The 20,000-nt window shown below is 40.7% G+C and overlaps 4 protein-coding genes across 4 annotated transcripts in view; all 4 read right to left on the bottom strand.

The window, feature by feature from the left end:
- Positions 1 to 12,283: 12,283 nt before the first annotated feature.
- Positions 12,284 to 16,036, bottom strand: LOC134182282 (uncharacterized). Its single transcript, XM_062649713.1, has 10 exons — positions 16,033 to 16,036; positions 15,952 to 15,987; positions 15,592 to 15,717; positions 15,341 to 15,520; positions 15,005 to 15,241; positions 14,863 to 14,939; positions 13,355 to 13,505; positions 13,130 to 13,297; positions 12,895 to 12,990; positions 12,284 to 12,782 (listed from the first exon to the last, which is right to left on the bottom strand). The coding sequence occupies exons 1-9, from the start codon at positions 16,034 to 16,036 to the stop codon at positions 12,935 to 12,937; spliced, it is 1,035 nt and encodes a 344-aa protein (XP_062505697.1). The 3' UTR covers positions 12,284 to 12,782; positions 12,895 to 12,934.
- LOC134190673 (uncharacterized) lies at positions 15,996 to 17,616 on the bottom strand. Its single transcript, XM_062659145.1, has 3 exons — positions 17,507 to 17,616; positions 17,122 to 17,235; positions 15,996 to 16,243 (listed from the first exon to the last, which is right to left on the bottom strand). The coding sequence occupies exons 1-3, from the start codon at positions 17,529 to 17,531 to the stop codon at positions 16,041 to 16,043; spliced, it is 342 nt and encodes a 113-aa protein (XP_062515129.1). The 5' UTR covers positions 17,532 to 17,616; the 3' UTR covers positions 15,996 to 16,040.
- Positions 17,617 to 18,731: 1,115 nt separating this feature from the next.
- Positions 18,732 to 19,565, bottom strand: LOC134185381 (lymphotoxin-alpha-like). The gene is made up of 3 exons (XM_062653163.1): positions 19,511 to 19,565; positions 19,369 to 19,444; positions 18,732 to 19,285 (listed from the first exon to the last, which is right to left on the bottom strand). The coding sequence occupies exons 1-3, from the start codon at positions 19,538 to 19,540 to the stop codon at positions 18,945 to 18,947; spliced, it is 447 nt and encodes a 148-aa protein (XP_062509147.1). The 5' UTR covers positions 19,541 to 19,565; the 3' UTR covers positions 18,732 to 18,944.
- Positions 19,465 to 20,000, bottom strand: part of LOC134185386 (collagen alpha-1(I) chain-like) — a 6,701-nt gene continuing 6,165 nt past the window's right edge. Inside the window, exons 9-12 of the mRNA XM_062653170.1 lie at positions 19,959 to 20,000; positions 19,721 to 19,898; positions 19,604 to 19,660; positions 19,465 to 19,540 (exon numbers count right to left, since the gene is read on the bottom strand). The exon at positions 19,959 to 20,000 is cut by the window's right edge and continues 12 nt beyond it. Of these exons, the coding sequence (XP_062509154.1) occupies positions 19,833 to 19,898; positions 19,959 to 20,000 (108 nt within the window). The 3' untranslated portion in view covers positions 19,465 to 19,540; positions 19,604 to 19,660; positions 19,721 to 19,832. The remainder of the gene's footprint in view (positions 19,541 to 19,603; positions 19,661 to 19,720; positions 19,899 to 19,958) is intronic.

Genomic DNA, 20,000 nt, shown 5'->3' with positions numbered 1-20,000 from the left:
CACAGACACAGACACAGACACAGACACAGACACACACACACACACACACACACACACACACACACACACACACACACACACACACACACACACACACACCTTTGCTCAAAGTTCTGCAACTGCAGAATAAAGTTATACAGACAAACAATTTGGAAACAAATTGTAAATCAAAGAAGCTGTCATCATCCAATACTTATACCACTAAGTTCGTTGCTGTAAATTTGTTCTCATGAAGCCCTCAGACTCTCAGTAATCTATTTTGATAACGCCTCCCAACAGCAATTTAAGTAAAATTTATATGCAACTTAGGGCAAGTTCCACTAACCCCTAAACCAGTTTAACAAGTGGTTTAAGCTAAATTGGTTTACAGATTGACCTGTTTCCACCTTCACTAAACCAGTTATATTCCAAACCTAACCCGATTTCCTAAACCCATTTTCTAGTAGGTTTAGCAAGGTGGTTTAGGTTTAACTGTCACATGACAGTAGGGCTTGTCTAGATGGCTTCTGACAATGCCATTTTGATGAATATTGACTATTTGCTTCAATAGGATTAACTTAAAAGATGTAAGGGTCATTAACTAGAGGAAAGAAATCATCAGAACCACAGAGAGAGAGAAGATGGTGTCCTTGGTTATCATCATGCAAATTCCTACGAGCAGACGCTGAACCAGTGACAACCAACAGTTGCTCTGTCTTGGTGACATAGCAGCCCAATACTTCAAAATAAGGAATCCCTAGACGGCTTGTCTTGTACATCCCGGATGTCCACGTTCCTAGTGGAAACAGTCACTATCTTGAACTGGTTTAGTTTTAAATTCGTTTAGGCTAATCTAGTTTAAGGTGCAGCTAGTGGAAACACAGCCCTAGCAAGCGCATTTGAGTGATTTTTGACAAAGACACCATCAGTTTTCCACACATTTAGCTGCATGCTAGTGTGAGTGAGGTTTGCCAGAAAGTTGCTTGTCAGTGTCCAGTAACTGTACCAGCATGCCAAAATAGTGCATGAAGAGAGCTGGTATAAGCGAGGGCTGTACCTACATGTGCTGGCCTTAACCCCGCCCTCATGCTGCAGGGGAGAAGGGCAGGGTTAAAGTCTGGCTATGGAAGCCTATGCTGTAGCTGTACTACACATATGTGTTGTAATTCTATTTGATGGCATATTACATGCAGATAATAAGATAATAAGACAAGATAGACTAAAAGTTTGTTGTCTCATGTGGACATCGTGTCTCAATAGGATTGCTATTCTGGTATTTCTTACAACTCCCTGTAGCCGGACCTCTAACTGCTGCGGGGAGGTTCATACAAACCCTGACCCCATCTGTGGACAGGCCTGTTTCTTTAGAAATAGCATTATACACGATACATATGTTAGACTATTATGTTCATTGTATATATCTAACCGAAGGTGTGCATGCACTGGAATAATTTACAGTAATAGGGCTGTGGACAGCAGCACAATCGACCAATAAAATGGATGGCCAGACAATAAGAATGCAGTGCATGCAATAACTGAAATTGCTAGTGTTAATTTGCACAACAACTTGAGAGTGTTAGTCAATGTGTCCAGCCCCATTCTCACGCTCTTGATGTCAATTAGCAGCACACTGTACACCTGGCAGTCTAGTCGCACGTGTCATTTCTTGCAAGTGCAGTATAGCTGTTCCGTGTTGCCACAACTAGCAGGAATGAGTTTAGCACTTTAGTGCTTCTTCACAATGTAAGTAGTGTACTAGTAGGAGTGTTTCACTACACATAAAACAGCTTCAACATGCTCGAGTCTAGTATTTAGGAAGGAATAATCATATCACCTCACTTTCTTTATCCGACATGCTGAACATTAGTCAACGCTGGCTCTCATATGTTCAACATACTGGCAACCATTATAATCTCGATCCATTCTACTCTATCCTGTAGTCTCATCTAACCAACCCTCACACGTTATCTCATCAACACTCCACTCACCCACTTCTCCCATATATTTTCTATCATAATGACTAGTACCTCAATAGATATATTCTACATCCATCACTCACCTGTCTTCCTGGAGGACCCGGAACTCCGGGAACACCCTACAAAAGACCACAAATGCTCACTCAATACAACTTGATCATTATGACAAGAGATCAAACACACACTACCGATTCTCCCTTGCTTCCAATGCACTCCACATCAACAGACTGCGATAGTTGCATGCATAATGCCAAGATGACCAACACTACCAGCTGCAACATCACCAAACCAATGAGCAAATGATACCAGTTGAAAGTAATACAACAAGATCTACTTGCTTGTCCACTCATATCAGCAATGTTCGCACCTATTGTCTGCTTGCTGTCATGTCCGTTCATTTACACACTATCAATAGAATGATTAATCAGAGGAAGGTCAAGGTAAGTGTAAGTGATGTATAATCTATTTCCAGTAACAAACATGACAGTCTCCACATGCTATTGCCATCCCTCTATGTCATCCATCAGCAGCAATGATGTAAATAAAGTGCCAATGGCTCCAGGAGACTAACTAAGTCAAATCCTCCAAAACATCTACAATGTCTCATTTCCATTATTGCTGCTCTAACAGCAATTTTCTGTTCAACTTTCCTTCATCCAACTCCACAAATTTCTTTCAAGTTGAAATTGAGCTGCAAGTTCAATATTCAGTCAATGGTGTTGATTTCATTTGTCGTTTGACCAGAAGTTGCTTGTGTCAAGTAGGTGTGGCATATTGTCTCAAGATAAATCATGAACATTAGCAACAAAACATTTGTAAAAACTAAAGATAGAAATGTTGGATGAAAACGTTAACACAAACATTGACTTTGAAATCATGTTTTCAATGATAGATTCACAACAACAATGATGTTTAATTAATAAGCTATTATTGTGTCACATCTCACACCACTCCCAGGTAAGTAGCCAGGAATGACAAAAATATGGAAAGATATTTCCATGACAACGCCTAAGAACCACGCCTACAATAGAAAGTGAAGCCTCGGAGTTCCAAACGAGCCAAGCACCCTTCACGGATTCCTGAGCTGTCTACAGTAGCCAGCCAGCACACAAATTATGTACGTATCTGTACGAGCAACACGGCGAACAGTCTATCTTGCAAGGGTTTACACGTGAAATGTCTGCTAAGCCCATCCAAGTTCGTACGAAACAACTGCATGCTCAACGTCCTTTCTATTACAACGTGTTTACATAAAATGGATCATATAAAGAATGCGCACCACCGCTCTAAAACGCGCCAAATAGGTGGTGTAAAGCGTGCTCAGCCACGTGTTGATTCTATTAATATAAAATACCCGTATACTCTCTTTATCAGTCACGATTTAGGTTTTGTCCCACCATTAACGTTGCAGGTGGTGCAATAAATGCAGGTTGCTTACATAAACCAACAGAACAGGAGTGGCTACGGCTAATTTGCAGAGAGTAGACTTCCGTTCTTGCGTACGTTAGTTACCTGCCTTGTTCGCGGGAAAATTATGCCGGCTGCTGATATTTACGCAAGAGTGCCTGAAGTCTGCTTTGGTCCCGATCCACACTGTGATGTCATCGATTTCATGCAGCGTCTAGGCTTTCTTTCAACAACAACGAAGCTGCAACCCAACCCTCTATCAATTAATATTAATTCCATCCGGGTAACTATACATTTGCAAAAAAAGAACAAGGTTTGTCAGCTTTTTACGTAATTACCTACTACTGTTATAAGACAAATTGAACTTACTATTACAACACAACTGTTTAGGTTAAACTGCAACGCTAGGAGAAGTTGAGAGACACCTAGCTAGGGTACTGGATACCACTGGCTGATATCCAACGTGATGGCGGCAAAGGCTGCCGCGTGAGTTACGCCATGACGCTCCCGCCACATGAATTGATCCAAATATGACGGCAGCATATGGCGATGCACCCTTTCATTTTTTTCAGTTTTGTTTTCTCTCGATATGATTCAATATGTTGAGTGCGTACTCCAGTGCCAGGGTCCACAAAATTTAAAGAGTGGTTAACTGTCCTGTGAGCTGCCACCAGGGGGAGTGTGTTAATCCGATTGTACGCTCTCCATTCCTCAGAATGTACTATTGTGCCAGGCAGTACGTGTTGTGCTACGATCCGTAAAAGTGTCGTAGCATCTCTTCTTGGAACTATTTCCATGTAACCCAGTGCTGGCTGCTGTGTTACATCAACAATTCCAAAAACCCACACTGGGTCACGTGGTGCTCTTCCTCTGTGATGCTGTATAATTTCACAGGATAACTCTTAACAGTCAACAGTGTAATGTTCAATGCAATTACCTTCGGTTTGTGGGAAAAACAGGATTCGTCTATTTCAACAATGTTGGACTGAACTGGACCAATGCCACCAAGTCTAATAACATTTTGTTGGAGTTTCCACGAGCACACATCTCTTAGGTACTGGTACATCTGGATGCCAGTGACTAGAGATACTTTACAAACATCCTTCATTTGAGACACAGGTGTCTCAAAACACCAGTGGTAGATTACAAGTAACCAAGTTGTCAAAGGAACATTTGATTGTTGAAAAAATGAATCACGTCAAACTGAACTATAATAAGAATTTTTGTTTATAGTAATATAATGTTTTTAGGGTACCACATCTTGCAAACTTAAAAATTACCGTTGCATTCTGCAGTTTTTTTTCAGGACATCTCCAAATATAACCGTCCTTGCATCTTTTAAACGATTTTATTGCCATGGCCACACCATGACAGTTGTTGCATTGTTCTTGCCTTGAAATAAGTCCTCGACGCTGCATGAAATCGATGACATCACGCTGTGGATCAGGACCAAAGCAAACTCCATGCACTCTTGCGTAAATATCAGCAGCCGCCATAATTTTCCCGCGAACAAGGCAGGTAACTAGCGTACGCAAGAACGGATGGCTACTCTCTGCAAATTAGCCGTAGCCACTCCTGTTCTGTTGGTTTATGTAAGCAACCTGCATTTATTGTGCCACCTGCAACGTTAATGGTGGGACAGACCCTAAATCGTGACTGATAAAGAGAGTATACGGGTATTTTATATTAATAGAATCAACACGTGGCTGAGCACGCTTTACACCACCTATTTGGCGCGTTTTAGAGCGGTGGTGCGCATTCTTTATATGATCCGAAAAGCAGATACAAAAGTGCGCATGCTCCTTTTCTATGCTAGTACGGGACTTGAGTGAACAGTTTGGAGAATTAAGAATACCGGCTGCCGGAGAATAGACGTCGTGTTGCATTCTATTTGTTTTTATGCTTGTCCACTTCTCATATTGGGTTATGTTCTGAATTACTATCTACTTGCCTACCCGGAAATGGAGCGTCTGAATTAATCCTCCAGAGCATATTGCAAGTTAGTATGCATGTAATTTGTTTTTTACAAGTCAATATGTACTGAGTTTATGCTGCAGTAAATACATGTCTAGCAGCAGGTACACCTCGCGATGGTCCATAGGGATACAGGGGGGATGAGGTGGGGCTGAGCTGGGGCTGAGCTGAATGGACTTGGGCACCCCAACTTTGAGTACAATCTCTATTTTTGTAAGCAAACAGTACCCTCGTAGTTCATGTACTCTGATGTCCTTTCAAGCTCGCTTCCATCTTGCAAGTTGCTCTACTTCCCCTGACACCTAGAACAACAGTAAGTGAAATATCTAAGTTTACCAGTTGGACTGGGTGCACTACAACTCGGCATTTTGTGGTTTAGGATGCTACTGGCACTCTTATTACAGCTGTGTTTATGGACATCAATAAATTATTTGCCTGATTAACTTAAGTAAGGCGCACATGTGCTAAGGTTACAGTAGCACAGGCTGGCAAGCTTGCGACCCGATGACTACCCGGATGTGGGTGGGTTGATAGACATATGTGGGTGGTATTAGCTACTCCACATAGGTTGCTAGTTACAGTAAATGATTAGTGAGAAAACAATTACAGTCTATAGTAGACTGGTGTAGAACTAATAAGCAATGGAACAACTGGATAACAGCCACGGGTTTTAACTTTAGCACTTTAGTGCTTCTTTATTGGATATAGTGTTGTATGTGCTAATCGTATTTAGTATACAGTTGACAACTTCATGAGTTTGTTGAACTATATAAGAACATTGAATTTTTACAATGCAAATGACACCACAATTACAATTTATTTTTAAGAGCAGCTTTACATGCAGGAAGTGGACTATTATCGGCAAGTATAATGTATCTGTTGTCTGTAGCTATTGACCAAAGTGTTGTTCTTCTGGAGTATAATGTGTATGTTAACTATTGGAAAAATGCAAGCAGCATACTACAACAGATGAGAATAACTAATGCTTCAGGTCAAAACAGTAACATTAATAGTGTAACTGTATGTACTTAGTCATAATAACGGATCAACTTTTACAACAAAGAATTTCTGAGTTTTGTTTGAACGGAGTGAATGGAATGGGCAGTTGCTGTTGAGATGTCCTCTGAGTTGGCTGATGTCTTTGTGCTTGCTTTTTTAGAGCAGAAAAATTATCAGGAGAAAGAAAGAAAACAGGAAGTTGTCAAAGAACAGAAGAAAGAAAGACATTTGGAAAGACTTAGTAGACTTCATGAGTTGCAGCAAACCGTAGTTCTAGAGATTCAATTGAGATATGACTTGGTGCTACACACACACACACACACACACACACACACACACACACACACACACACACACACACACACACACACACACACACACACACACACACCACACACACACACACACACACACACACACACACACACACACACACACACACACACACACACACACACACACACACACACACACAATCTCCTGGAGCCTGGCAAGGTGCTCGCAGGAGCACCGACTGCGACGCCAACTGTGGTGTGGGCACCCGAAGTTCCACCCGGACCCTAGTGGCTGATGGACTTTGTTGCAGTCGGAGGCTTTTGCCACCCCAATCAATGACCAGGTACTCATTTATACTCCTGAATCGAGAGAGGCAATTGTGTGTTAGTTTCTTGCCCAAGGAAATTATGCCATAGCTCGCCGTCACTTGAACTTGCAACCCTGCAAGGTCCCGGATGTTTCCATTTTCCAAATTCACTCTCTAACCAATTGAGCCACAGCACCACACGCGCACGCGCGCACACACACACACACACACACACACACACACACACACACACACACACACACACACAGCCATGGCCAAATGCGGCCCCCGGGGCCGCATGCGGCCCCCAGCAAGTTTTGCGCGGCCCCTCAGCCAGCTTCCCCAGGGTTTAACTTTATACGATCATGGCACCTTGGCAAGTTGCGCACTTACGCTATCTACGGTCGAAGCAGAAATGGAAATTCGAGGCTAGCCGGGACCCGGATATAGTCACTCTCGTTTTGTTCTTGGGTCGATCAGATCTACAGACATGAATCAGGACCCATGGAGGATGTTCCGTCGGGGCGGTGCGTCGAGGACTGCAGAGTATTTGCCAAGATCTGTTCGATATGCTGATTCTCCACCGCAATCTCTACCCCCACCGCCGTCGCGGCAACAGGCAGAAATGCAAGTCAGCAACGCTAGCAGCAGTTCCAGGACTGGCAGTCACACCATCAGTCAACACAATGATGATCATCATGGTGAATGGTCAGAATCGAGATCGAAACCATTGTCACCATTACTAAAAGACCAATCAGATGACTGCGAATTCACTTGCTATTGTGTTGACATCGTCTAGAGTAAGAAGAATTCAATTATTAGATATATCATTAACTGCTTGAAACCAAGTTACTTCATCATGCTATCTGATAATCATGCGTAATTGATTCTTTGTGGCCCCTGTCAAGCCTAGCGCTTCCTAAATCGGCCCCTGGCCTTCATCACCTTGGCCATGGCTGACACAAACACACACACACACCACTAAGCAATAAGTTTTTATTGTTTGTGGCTTTATAGGAATAAGAAGACTATATTACCACAGAAAATCTGGACAAAAAGATTGCAGAAGCATTGGAAAATGAGGGACTACAACTTTGCGCTCATTCAATCAGGTGAAGTGGTGACTGCAGAACCAAGAAAACACGACTTATTGCCAGTACAAGGATGGTAATATTGATGTTTTGATTACTAATTTATTCTGTATCTAGACTTGTGTGATCAGTAGCTATAACATTTATATTTACATTTTGTGATGTTGAAATGAGCAATTGTAGTGCATATTGTATTTTGTGTTATCTAAATACCTCAAATGCTGTTCCTTTGCTGTTCCAGATTATTTGTATTGAGCAGGTTATGTTAATTGTATGAAACGAGATATCTGGCGTTTTGTGTTGTTTTATTGCCTAACAGCCAGGAGTTAGTGCTGTAAGCACTATGACCAGCAATGAATAGGCAGTAAGCTAGTATGTACATACTGTATGTATAGGTGATCATACGATATACGTGGTGTGGCTTTTTTGCCTTTGTCAACGAATATGACAAGCGATTCTCTTGTAAAAATTGTGTATTAAATAATGAGCCCTGGCCAGGAATCCGTCAATACTTGCATACAGTACGACTACTAATTAAGCCTTCTCAAACGTATGTCTCTACACTGTAAGTATACACACTTACTCATTTAGTAAAGTATGGAGGTATTTGAGTTCGACTTAAATTGAGCAAGTAGTTCATCTTTCAGTTTCTGTTTAAAGGCCATAGGAACGAATCTAAAACCGATCTGGCCTAACGCGCGTTAGTAAGGCGTGGTCAATGACATCCATTTGCACCGGCAGAGATGTGACAAAGGATCTCCAAGGGTGTATATCGATTACGATGAGACAACAGTGTCCTCTAGCTCAACAAGCAAATCTTGTTGTCTGTAGCTAAACTATTGGATACCAATTCAGATTATCAGTCATGAAATACACACACTGGTCGCATAGAACTTTCTATTGTGGAGAGCATGTTGGCTGTATTGAAAACAAGTTGGGTCATGGCCTAACAATAGGATTCAATGAACATTTATTGCTAATAATATAGAAATGGAACTAAACAGAAATGAAACAAACAAAAGTTAGGGTTGAATGGTCACACTACAGTCCAACATACACAGTCACAACTACAATTACTATTAAACATGATCACATGGAGAGTCATTTGACACTCACACTTATCACTTAATTTAATTGACATTCTCATTCTCAACAACATGTTTCTTTCTAGTTGATCTTAAAAATACCAAAAACTGAACGAGTAGAGCGCATGAGGTGTCGATATCCTCCACCATATATGTCAACGCTATCACCTTTTTTCAGCTGCTGAAGTAGACCAGCGTGCTTGGATTTGGATTCATCGTGATAATGATAGCTTGTAATGTACAAGACAAGATTGCCATTTACTCTGATGTAAGGTTGAATGTAATTGCCATTTTTGGCATTTAAGTAGAGTTGTGTATAAATATAGTAAACACCATCAGATGGAATTGTAAGAGCTCCATTGCTGTATGTGATGGCACCCAGTAAGAATGATGGACTGCTTGTATGCCAGTAGGTTATCACACCTCAACACAATAACATGTAGTACATCAATATACACAACATAATAAACAACACACAACAACATACAACAACAAAACACACTCACCTGATATAGTATACCATCTGTATGCTGATCCTACAAGATGTGCTGCAACAGTCACTCTACTCTCATTCTTTGTCCACTGCAACAACCATCAACAATCAGTCCCACACAACACTACTCACTTCACCTCTCTTTGCTTGTCTACCTCTTCTTTCCAATCCTCCAGTTCTTTCATCTACCAAACGAGCACATGCTCTACATTCACTACAAACACCATCTCACCATACAATAACCATCCCTACCCTCTCTGCCAGTCCCTTGACTGGAGAAAAATAGCGTTTCAACACATCTTCACTCATCTAACACACACTCAAATACAAAAACCACACCAACAATCACAACATGCAAATCTCATTCACCTCTAGACCGGGACGACCTTGTGGTCCGGCTTCTCCCTTTGCTCCGGGTAATCCATGATCACCCTAATATGGTAGCAAACTCACATTAAATCTTACATCTTACCAACATCAAAGGCCGGTGCATGCTTACCCTAGGACCTACTGGACCTTGTATACCGATTTCTCCCTTTGATCCTCTAATGCCTTGGGGGCCTCTTGGACCCTACAGTTGTGTGTCTTTACGTAAATTTCTAGGTTTTCAGTCCATTAACACAATTATTTACCTTTTTTCCTGGACTTCCCTGTTAAAATTGACATCAAATTTAATTAATAAACTATTTAGAAGATTGAATTGCAATTTTTATATTACTTTCTCTCCTTTTCCGCCAATGCCAGACACGTTGTCAGGACGCACCGTCTTGATACAGTAAGTACATTTAATAAAGTTGATAGAACGACGGAATGAAATTGTGGACATAAAATTACCTGAGTTCGTTTGAGATAAGACTTTAGCGGTTGACAGACTTGAACCTCTGGATCTTCAGAGTTTGTAGAGTCTCCAGTTTTAGGAGTTAATGATCTACAAACAACAACGTTAAGTTAATTAAAATAAACGGAAAGTTAATTTTCATTTAATTAATTCTACATACCCGACGCCGAAAAAGCAGCAAACAATTGCAACGAAGACGATAATGTTCATGTCGCTCTGCAATCAGAAAACAGAATGACACAACGCGTCGCGATCCCTCATTTATGGGTAGAAATTGCGTGGGTGTGGGTGCACCTGATCTGTTTAGTATGCACAATACCGTGACTTGAGTGGGTGATTAGCTAACTAGAAAACGACACGTCGTGACCAGAGTACACATACTCGATGAAAACGAGTCGTCTATCTAGCGACGTTCCGGTCTGTTGATGTAGCGTATAGTGCGGTGCAATGATGCAGAAACCCGGTGTACTAATTAGATTAATTTACTTGCTTTCTGTAATCTCGCGTATCCATGCACACTCTACACTGTACCCGCCATCATACTGTACCTCCAGCGGGAAAGGGCAGTTGAAGTTCTCCGACACCAATGACTTCCCTGCATTCCGGGGGACTAAATACCTCTTTAGTAGTCGACATCGATGCCTAGGATGCCTAAATATAATGAATAGAGAAGCACTACAGTGCTAAACCATCGCCTGGTGTACATGCACACGACATGCTAAGACATGTATGTGTACAGTGTACGTATGGCAGCTGAAAATTGGGAGGCACGAACGCTCATGAATGACACCATTGAAAAATCTCCTCACGTGGTGGTTACGCCTACCGTATTTACCAGCTATCATCGTGTAACCGCAATCATTTATGTCCACAGCTAAATAAACATACTAGGTTATCGTAATGAGGTGATTAATGTGAGAAACATGCACGTGCAAATGATTAGGCGTCTCTGTTTGCTGACTTTTCTAACAATAATTAGCCACGCACACCGAAAATTCAAGCTGGCAGACTGCAGAACTACTCTATGCAGAAACACTGTGAAACAAGCCAAATGTTAAAGGCCATCTTCGCCTTACGTGCTGGAGTAACGCGGGCGTTCACTAGACGTCTGATTGGTGGTAGGAAAACATGCACGTCACAGAGAGGTGGAGTCTTATGACGACATCACGTTCGTCTATTGGTCGGTAATGACAGCACTTCTCGTCTATTGATCGCTAATCGAGTATAGATATGGTCGTACGATCACAAGTCAAACGACTACTATACCCTTAGCCCAGATGTCCGGGCCTCGGGTAATAAGTAATCACGCCCTCACGTCAAGGGAGATAGGACATGCTAAGCGCATATGACTAGAGCGGACATCAAAGTCGTTTTTTAGTAGTAAGACTGATGTCACCGCGTGTGATTTCTGAAGATTCTTTCTGATTACCTGATAATTAATTAAGCCCACTGTTGATGCGGAAGTCACTGGTGGAAGCTGATAATGAAAGGCAGCTAGCTCAGTAATGAACTTCTTCCCAGAATGCGCGCCGGCATGCACACACACACACACACACACACACACACACACACACACACAGACAGACAGACAGACAGACAGACAGACAGACAGACAGACACACACACACAGACAGACAGACAGACAGACACACACACACACACACACACACACACACACACACACACACACACACACACACACACACACACACACACACACACATGCACACACACACACACACACACACACACACACACACACACACACACAATTCCCAGTTCCCATAACCCAAAATACTGTAAATACAAATCCAAACATATTTGATATTATCAAATAAATGTTTATCAGATGGGGTGACGTCTCATTACTACATACTGATGGGCTCTCACTCTGTCTAAAATAGATAGATTTAGCTTGAATTTTACCACTCTCATGTGTATGATTATGCACTCGCCCACAGATGGCATGAGACTGACTTCAGGGTAAAGCCAGTCAGTGTGATACAGTAGATGGATATGTTATTAGCAACAATTAGGAAATCCTTGAGTCAATGACATCATTCTAGATACAATAGAAAAATGTAAAAAACTTAACTGAAATTCGAGTCCTTGAGTGTACGTAATTCCATCCAATTTCACTTTTGATTTAGTGCCTTCTTCACTGCTTTCTCTGATGCATGCACCAACACTTGCTTGGCTGCATGCTTCCAGGAGTATTGCAATAGTTGCCTTCTGCTCTCGTTTTCTCCACAGTGAGAAGACATGTACGAGGCGAGCAGCCAAGTTACGGGGACGATCTTTACGACTCCAAGACGAATATCAATCTCATACCAATGACTTCTGACAGCCATGCCAACCTATAACAAAGAGAGATAATAAACATAAAACGTGACTTTTACTCTATTTATCATCAATCCACAGTTGAACTATACAAATCCAACAATCATCTGGAATCGTGACTGTATTTACCTCAAGAAACTGTAAATCAGACACAATTGCTTGCAAGTCTCTAACTTGACAATCTCCTCATCTTCGCAACACAGACTGGCCGAACTGAAGGATGCTCTAGAGAATGTAATAAACACATCAACATACATTTAAATGATGAACAGGATGACTGCACAGTTCTAATTGAAATCAACCACCAACTTTGCAGCAACAACTAACAGAACAGCAAAACAAATTGTTTTATGCAAATTTATACCTTTCTCTCTTCCTTGATCTACTACTCCTGGTAGCATGCTGCTGTCACCCTCACAATCAGGTAACACCTTTGCAGACAGGTCAATGAAAACGTGTACAAAATATCCCAAACGAGTTTGACCATCTGAGGAAAATATGTGTATCTCCACTCGATCAGCATGTGGCCAAGCTACATACAACAATCAAGGTAAACACATGACTATCATGTCAAATGTATGAAACTTACCAGGAGTAACAGTTTCTATTGTACGACTATCCAGCGTTTCTCCTGGAACTTCTTCAACTGTCTGACCTGTAGTATCTATGTACCAGAAAGTATATCCTCTGTAAGGAACTCCACTTCCAACAGGAAGACAAACTAGCAATGAGCTTCTCTCCTGAGAAAGAAAATACAACAGAAATGTCAATAAGGAACAAACAGACAACATAAAGAAATAAAAACTCTTGAGTCACATACAATCTTTTGTATTATTATTTGATGGTATTGCTCTCGTATTTTATTATTATACCAATGGAATATGTGGTCTTAGTTACCTGCAGTCTGAAGTGATAAAATTAATAGTATCTCTTAGTCTACCAAGGTAACATACAGCCTACAGTGGTATGAGTTGTTTCCTAAGCTAATTACTACACCATTAAGTCTGTGATGCAATAATTGATACTAAATGTATTAATTACATACACTGATCACGGGCATAGAATGGTCCTCAAGTTTGAGGATAAATTAGACTGCAAACCACGCCCATTTCTCGTATGCAAAGCCATCGTATTTCCAGTTTTCTAAATTTTTAGCTTGCAGTTTGTAGACATCTAAGTAAATAGTATCAATTTTAGGTTACAAATAGACTGCAAGACTGAGTGCTGTCAGGGTGGGTATAAAGAAGTGGAAACATTGTTACAGTCCGTGCTAAAAAGGTTTTCATAGCTCGCTGCAATCGTCAAATGAAATGGCATCTCGATGACAATAGAATCTAGAAGACCAATGCAGTGCAAACAGCGTTGACCAATTTTAGCATTTTGTAATATAGCGAGCAATATAGGACTATAGCTAAGAGTTTAGCTAGAATAACATGTGGAGAAAGTACTGTGGAGTGCAAGAAAATCATTAGGTAGCTATAGCAAAGTCGCAGGAGATTCCATTCTCTGGTCAATCGGGTTGTCGACCTTAACTAGACTTATTCGAAAAATAATTGATGGATAGGCTTCTGCATGCCTTTTTGATGCGGTCTTCTTTGACTGTGCTAATGCCGGATAGCGTAGTAAGTGCCTCAAATAAGTGCATAATGGTCATGCACACTTTACGTGTCCACGACTTTTCGGCACGGGTTTTATGATATTAAAATGATGATTTGTATTGTCAAAGAAATATAGTCGAAAATTAACGTCGTCAATCATCAACATACTACTCTGAGATTAAGTGAACCGTCACTGTTTAGTAACTTAAAATTATAGTTCTGCCTGAAAGGGAGTGACACACCCAAAATGTTTGGGGGTTATAGCCTCCCCATCCCCCCCCCCCCCCCCCCCGATGCTACGCCGGTGCACTGATGGTGCCGGGCACAAGTGCACATACACACACACACACACACACACACACACACACACACACACACACACACACACACACACACACACACACACACACACACACACACACACACACCAATACTATAAGCTCTCTCTGTGTACACCAATGCTGAGACTTAATTAACTACAACCAACAAACATTCTTACTTGAACTTTGCTATAACTGGGACCGACAGCACATTGACTGACAGTGTGTACATTGCCAGGTTGTTGTAATATTGATCCTAAATGTTACTATACACAAACAATTGTGTAACAAACTTAAATGATTCAAAAGTAAATAACAAACTTTGTGATGAAGTACTATCCCTTTGTGCTGTTGATGAAGATGTGAAGCCACAAGAATGTAGACCCTCTTCGCTACAGAAGTAGGATGCTTCCTGTTCTTCATCTGAAAGAGGAGAGTGAGAAGGTAAATGGGAATTTGGCAAATCAGCTGCTGTGGATAGTTTGTGAACTGCTTTCAGTGTGAGGTAAAACTCCACCACTTCGTCTCGTCTTTTGTATTCAACAAGTATAGGAAGCACTAAACAATTAGGACAAGAAACGTTTGCTTCAACGTGAAATGTGAAAGAATGATCGTGATCATATGATTGACTCACAGATATTCAGTTGGATACTGCACTTTTACAACATCTCGCCACAATGACCATTCTGAGTTTCTCATACAAATTCTGACTGTAGATTTTGTTGGGATGATTTTCATGGAGCCAAACTGTTTCAACGTAGACAGCTTCAAAGAGAAGTTTTTCTGCTTCAATGTTCTTCCCTTTTCTCATCAGACATTCTGCCAACCATTTCAATGCTGTACAAATCAAGACACACTGATTCACAGACATACCGATTTAACATTTACTATAGAACATTTAGACATACCAATTGCTGTACCAGGATGTTTCTTGTGTAGTGAATGTCTGACTAAGGCAAGAGATTCTCTCAGATGTTTTTCGCTTTTATCCAAATGTCCAGCTACCAGTAAATAATATCCAAGTTGACCAACAGCTGAGAACAACAACAGCTTGTAACCAACAGTGACAATTATGACTGATTAATTCATACTGCAGTACCAACGTGAGCAAATAATAATCAGAATGTCATGCTCACAATTCACATAAAGTTGACGTCAAACGAAAAACAAGAAACTAACCTGCAGCTACATGAGGATGTTCAAGATGAAAAATGATTTATAGATCCTGACACACTCCTTCATAAGCTTGATTGATTCACTTACTTTACCTTGATGGTGCAGACACTGAGCAAGTGTTAACTGACCTGAACAAGATAAACAATTAATGATGATATTAATATATAGACAACACATTGAATCAACGTGAGCTGAGTAGAGTTGTTTCAGTATGAAGAGTGAAATGTCTTACAATCGTATCAGACAACGAACACATACCACGTGCAAGATCAGGATGACCTTCCGGAAGAGCAGGATTTTTTGTATCAACAAAATCTCTCAATAATCTTTCTGCTACAGACAGTTTGTTTTGTTCCATAAAACAGCTAACAAACAGCCTTATAGCTAAAATAACAATAAAGGTGAGAATTAAGATACAACAACTTTTTTCTTGGTAATTAAGTCGCAAGACAACAATCAAAGTCTACTATATTTCAATGCAGTAGTGAGAGATGAGTTCTTTCTCACATGCAACTACAGGCACTGTTCCAGTCTGTCCATGACAACTGATAAAACGAGAGCTTTCTAGAGCACATACTCTGCACACTGCCATTGCTGTGTACTCTAAACCAAGAAATTTCGGTGGCGTAAAATTTCAGAACCTTGTGAAATTTCGGTACAATCTATTTTTGATTAAACTCCTCAGAAGCTTGAGACTCCTGGCTAGCTGCACAGTGCACTAGAACTACATTTACGCATTTTTATAAAACAATAGTAAATGTGCATTACGTAGTATAAATCGATCACCATCTTCTAGAAAGGCTATTGATGCTCCAATAGTCTCATCTTTGTTTCTTGCCATTTATTAGTTTTAGTTTCAGTTGCAGGAACTGGCGTACAACTCACTAGTGGGCAGCACTTAGCTTTAGATAATAATTGCAATAGTTTACCATGTTCACAGACATTGCAATTGCTGTTGAGTCCACTGGCACAGCAGAGGGTCCAGAGGTTTGACAACTTTCACAAAATTTAGGTAGACATTTAATTTAGGTACTTCTTAGGCCATACCAAAATTACCCAAAGCAAATGGCCACCAAACATTTCTTGGTTTACAGTAGCTTTAATACACAGTGTAAGCTTGTGCAATAACACCAGCAGTCAACCATCATACACAAGCAGGGAGAGACACAAGAGAAAGACAGACATACTGGTGGCAAGAGAAGCATCATATCCTCTTGTCAAATAAGTTGACAACACAACACTTACTCACACACAACACTTACTATTTGCCACTTTGACAGCATTAGCTGAAGGGTATTTCTGTTGTAACGCCAAGCACTCCTCCAGCAATACTATGGCAACATACTTGGATTGATGTAAGTAACATTGCCCCAGGACTGTAAGTACAAACAAACAAAAGTCAGTCACACAGAAAATGAACCAGATACAAGCAAGCACACACTCCATCATATGTAACATGTCCACACTGGTAACTCTATTGGATAACTTGGTTACTGTCAAACCAACTGAGCTACACACAAACACACACACACACACACACACACACACACACACACACACACACACACACACACACACACACACATCCTCACACAAACAGCTCATAATGACCTAAAACATCATCATTTGCAATATTGCAATGCTTACCACTGATCTCTTTCTTGATATCCATCTGTTAACAAAAAGTCTAGATAAAAACATATAATCTGACATTAATAATAAATTAAAACATTCACGGGTTACGTGTCCTCAGTAGCCCAATGCTTACAAACTCCCGTATATACACACAATCGTTTTTAATTAATTAAGAACTCTGTAACGCATTTCTGACTGAATAAAGAAAGATACGATTTCCTTTACTATTTTCCACCGCCTCGTTTTCACTGAGCGCGTTCGACGCGAGAAGAGAAAACGCAACACAAACGCTAGAACTGCAAATACGCTGCACAAACTGATCTCAATCGAAAGCAACCGTCGAGACGTCTTAACATTCAAACAAACGTGAGATTGAGTAGCAACGAAGGCGTCGCATACACAGAAAAGGCGCAATTTCATCTTTTCGTTACTCACTCTGCCTTTTTCTTACTACTAACTCTGATGTAGACATACCTTCCTTTCAAGGATCGAACAGAACACTTACAGACGTACAGACGCGACCAACGTGGCAAGACAGATGAGTCATGTGCGTAAGCAAGCAAAGTTGCATACCCGGATGTGACTATCTTTCAGTGTACATTCTAAGGGACCTCAAAAAGGGTTTTAGTATTTACTAGACGAAACCTTACAAGGTGCTTTAAATCAATTTTGTATTGCGCACATGTACAATTTCAGTCTTCTAGTTCCAGGTTTTTGAATTTTATTTTAGAATTTCAATCTATGAGATTATCAGATATCACAAGGTAAGATTTGATCTAAAACATTTTAGTCTGTGTAACTAAATTACTGATATCAACTGTATACAGTATACATATCTACATTTAGAGCCTTTGTGCATGCTTGTGTGTGTGTGTGTGTGTGTGTGTGTGTGTGTGTGTGTGTGTGTGTGTGTGTGTGTGTGTGTGTGTGTGTGTGAACGGCACATCAGATCTCCACTAAATTTAAAATGCCCATTCCTGACCTTAGATAGCTAGTACACACTGCAGGAATCAGAGCATGTCATTGAAATAGTCTGTTGCTATTAAATTGAAATAGGCGGAACTCTGTTGTATCCTATAGACTCAAGAGTTGCAACTACTGGGTACTCAGTGTCTGGCTCACTTAAAAGTATGTATATTAATTAGGTAGGTAGTAGTTGAGTTCAAGTTGAATAATTTTTCCCCTTTGGTCAAATTCTACTGAGCAAGTAGTTTGTCTTTCTGTTTCTATTCAAGAGATGAGACAAAGAGATGAACATTTATTGCTAATAATATAGAAATGGAACTAAACAGAAATGAAACAAACAAAAGTTAGGGTTGAATGGTCACACTACAGTCCAACATACACAGTCACAACTACAATTACAATTAAACATGATCACATGGAGAGTCATTTGACACTCACACTTATCACTTAATTAATTGACATTCTCATTCTCAACAACATGCTTCTAGTCGATCTTAAAAATACCAAAAACTGAATGAGTAGAGCCCATGAGGTGTCGATATCCTCCACCATATATGTCAACGCTATCACCTTTTTTCAGCTGCTGAAGTAGACCAGCGTGCTTGGATTTGGATTCACCGTGATAATGGGAGCTTGTAATGTACAAGACAAGATTGCCATTTACTCTGATGTAAGGTTGAATGTGATTGCCATTTTTGGCATTTAAGTAGAGATGTGTATAAATATAGTAAACACCATCAGATGGAATTGTAAGAGCTCCATTGCTGTATGTGATGGCACCCAGTAAGAATGATGGACTGCTTGTTTGCCAGTAGGTTATCACACCTCAACACAACAACATGTAGTACATCAATATACACAACATAATAAACAACACACAACAACATACAACAACAAAACACACTCACCTGATATAGTATACCAAGCGACTGATGATCCTACAAGATGTGCTGCAACAGTCACTCTACTCTCATTCTTTGTCCACTGCAGCAACCATCAACAATCAGTCTCACACAATACTACTCACTTCACCGCTCTTTGCTTGTCTACCTCTTCTTTCCAATCCTCCAGTTCTTTCATCTACCAAACGAGCACATGCTCTACATGCACTACACCATCTCACCATACAATAACCATCCCTACCCTCTCTGCCAGTCCCTTGACTGGAGAAAAATAGTGTTTCAACACATCTTCACTCATCTAACACACACTCAAATACAAAAACCACACCAACAATCACAACATGCAAATCTCATTCACCTCTGGACCGGGACGACCTTGTGGTCCGGCTTCTCCCTTTGCTCCGGGTAATCCACGATTACCCTAATACGGTAGCAAACTCACATCAAATCTTACGTCTTACCCACACCAATCAATATGCGACCTTCACTCCTAATGGTCCACGTGATCCTACGGGTCCGATGGGACCTGCAGCACCCTGTACAAGCAACACACACAGTCCATCAACAAGATATACATTAAATTGACATAACAATACCGGAATGCCATCTAATCCAGCCAAACCTCTTGGACCCTCCAC

The sequence above is a fragment of the Corticium candelabrum genome, chromosome 1 (assembly GCF_963422355.1).
Source record: "Corticium candelabrum chromosome 1, ooCorCand1.1, whole genome shotgun sequence".
Lineage (NCBI taxonomy): Eukaryota > Metazoa > Porifera > Homoscleromorpha > Homosclerophorida > Plakinidae > Corticium > Corticium candelabrum.
This window is presented reverse-complemented; position numbering and strand designations above follow the sequence as displayed.

Coding starts and splice junctions, on each gene's coding strand:
- LOC134185381 (XM_062653163.1), bottom strand. CDS start 19,540: ATGAAAGAACTGGAGGATTGGAAAGAAGAG. Junction 19,445..19,510: donor TGGAGGATTGGAAAGAAGAG/GTAGACAAGCAA, acceptor TGGTTGCTGCAG/TGGACAAAGAATGAGAGTAG. Junction 19,286..19,368: donor CGCTTGGTATACTATATCAG/GTGAGTGTGTTT, acceptor TGTTGTGTTGAG/GTGTGATAACCTACTGGCAA.
- LOC134182282 (XM_062649713.1), bottom strand. Junction 15,521..15,591: donor ACATCCTGGTACAGCAATTG/GTATGTCTAAAT, acceptor TGATTTGTACAG/CATTGAAATGGTTGGCAGAA. Junction 13,298..13,354: donor AATAGAAACTGTTACTCCTG/GTAAGTTTCATA, acceptor TGTTGTATGTAG/CTTGGCCACATGCTGATCGA.
- LOC134190673 (XM_062659145.1), bottom strand. CDS start 17,531: ATGGATATCAAGAAAGAGATCAGTG. Junction 17,236..17,506: donor TATCAAGAAAGAGATCAGTG/GTAAGCATTGCA, acceptor TTGTACTTACAG/TCCTGGGGCAATGTTACTTA. Junction 16,244..17,121: donor TGCTGTCAAAGTGGCAAATA/GTAAGTGTTGTG, acceptor TTGTTATTTTAG/CTATAAGGCTGTTTGTTAGC.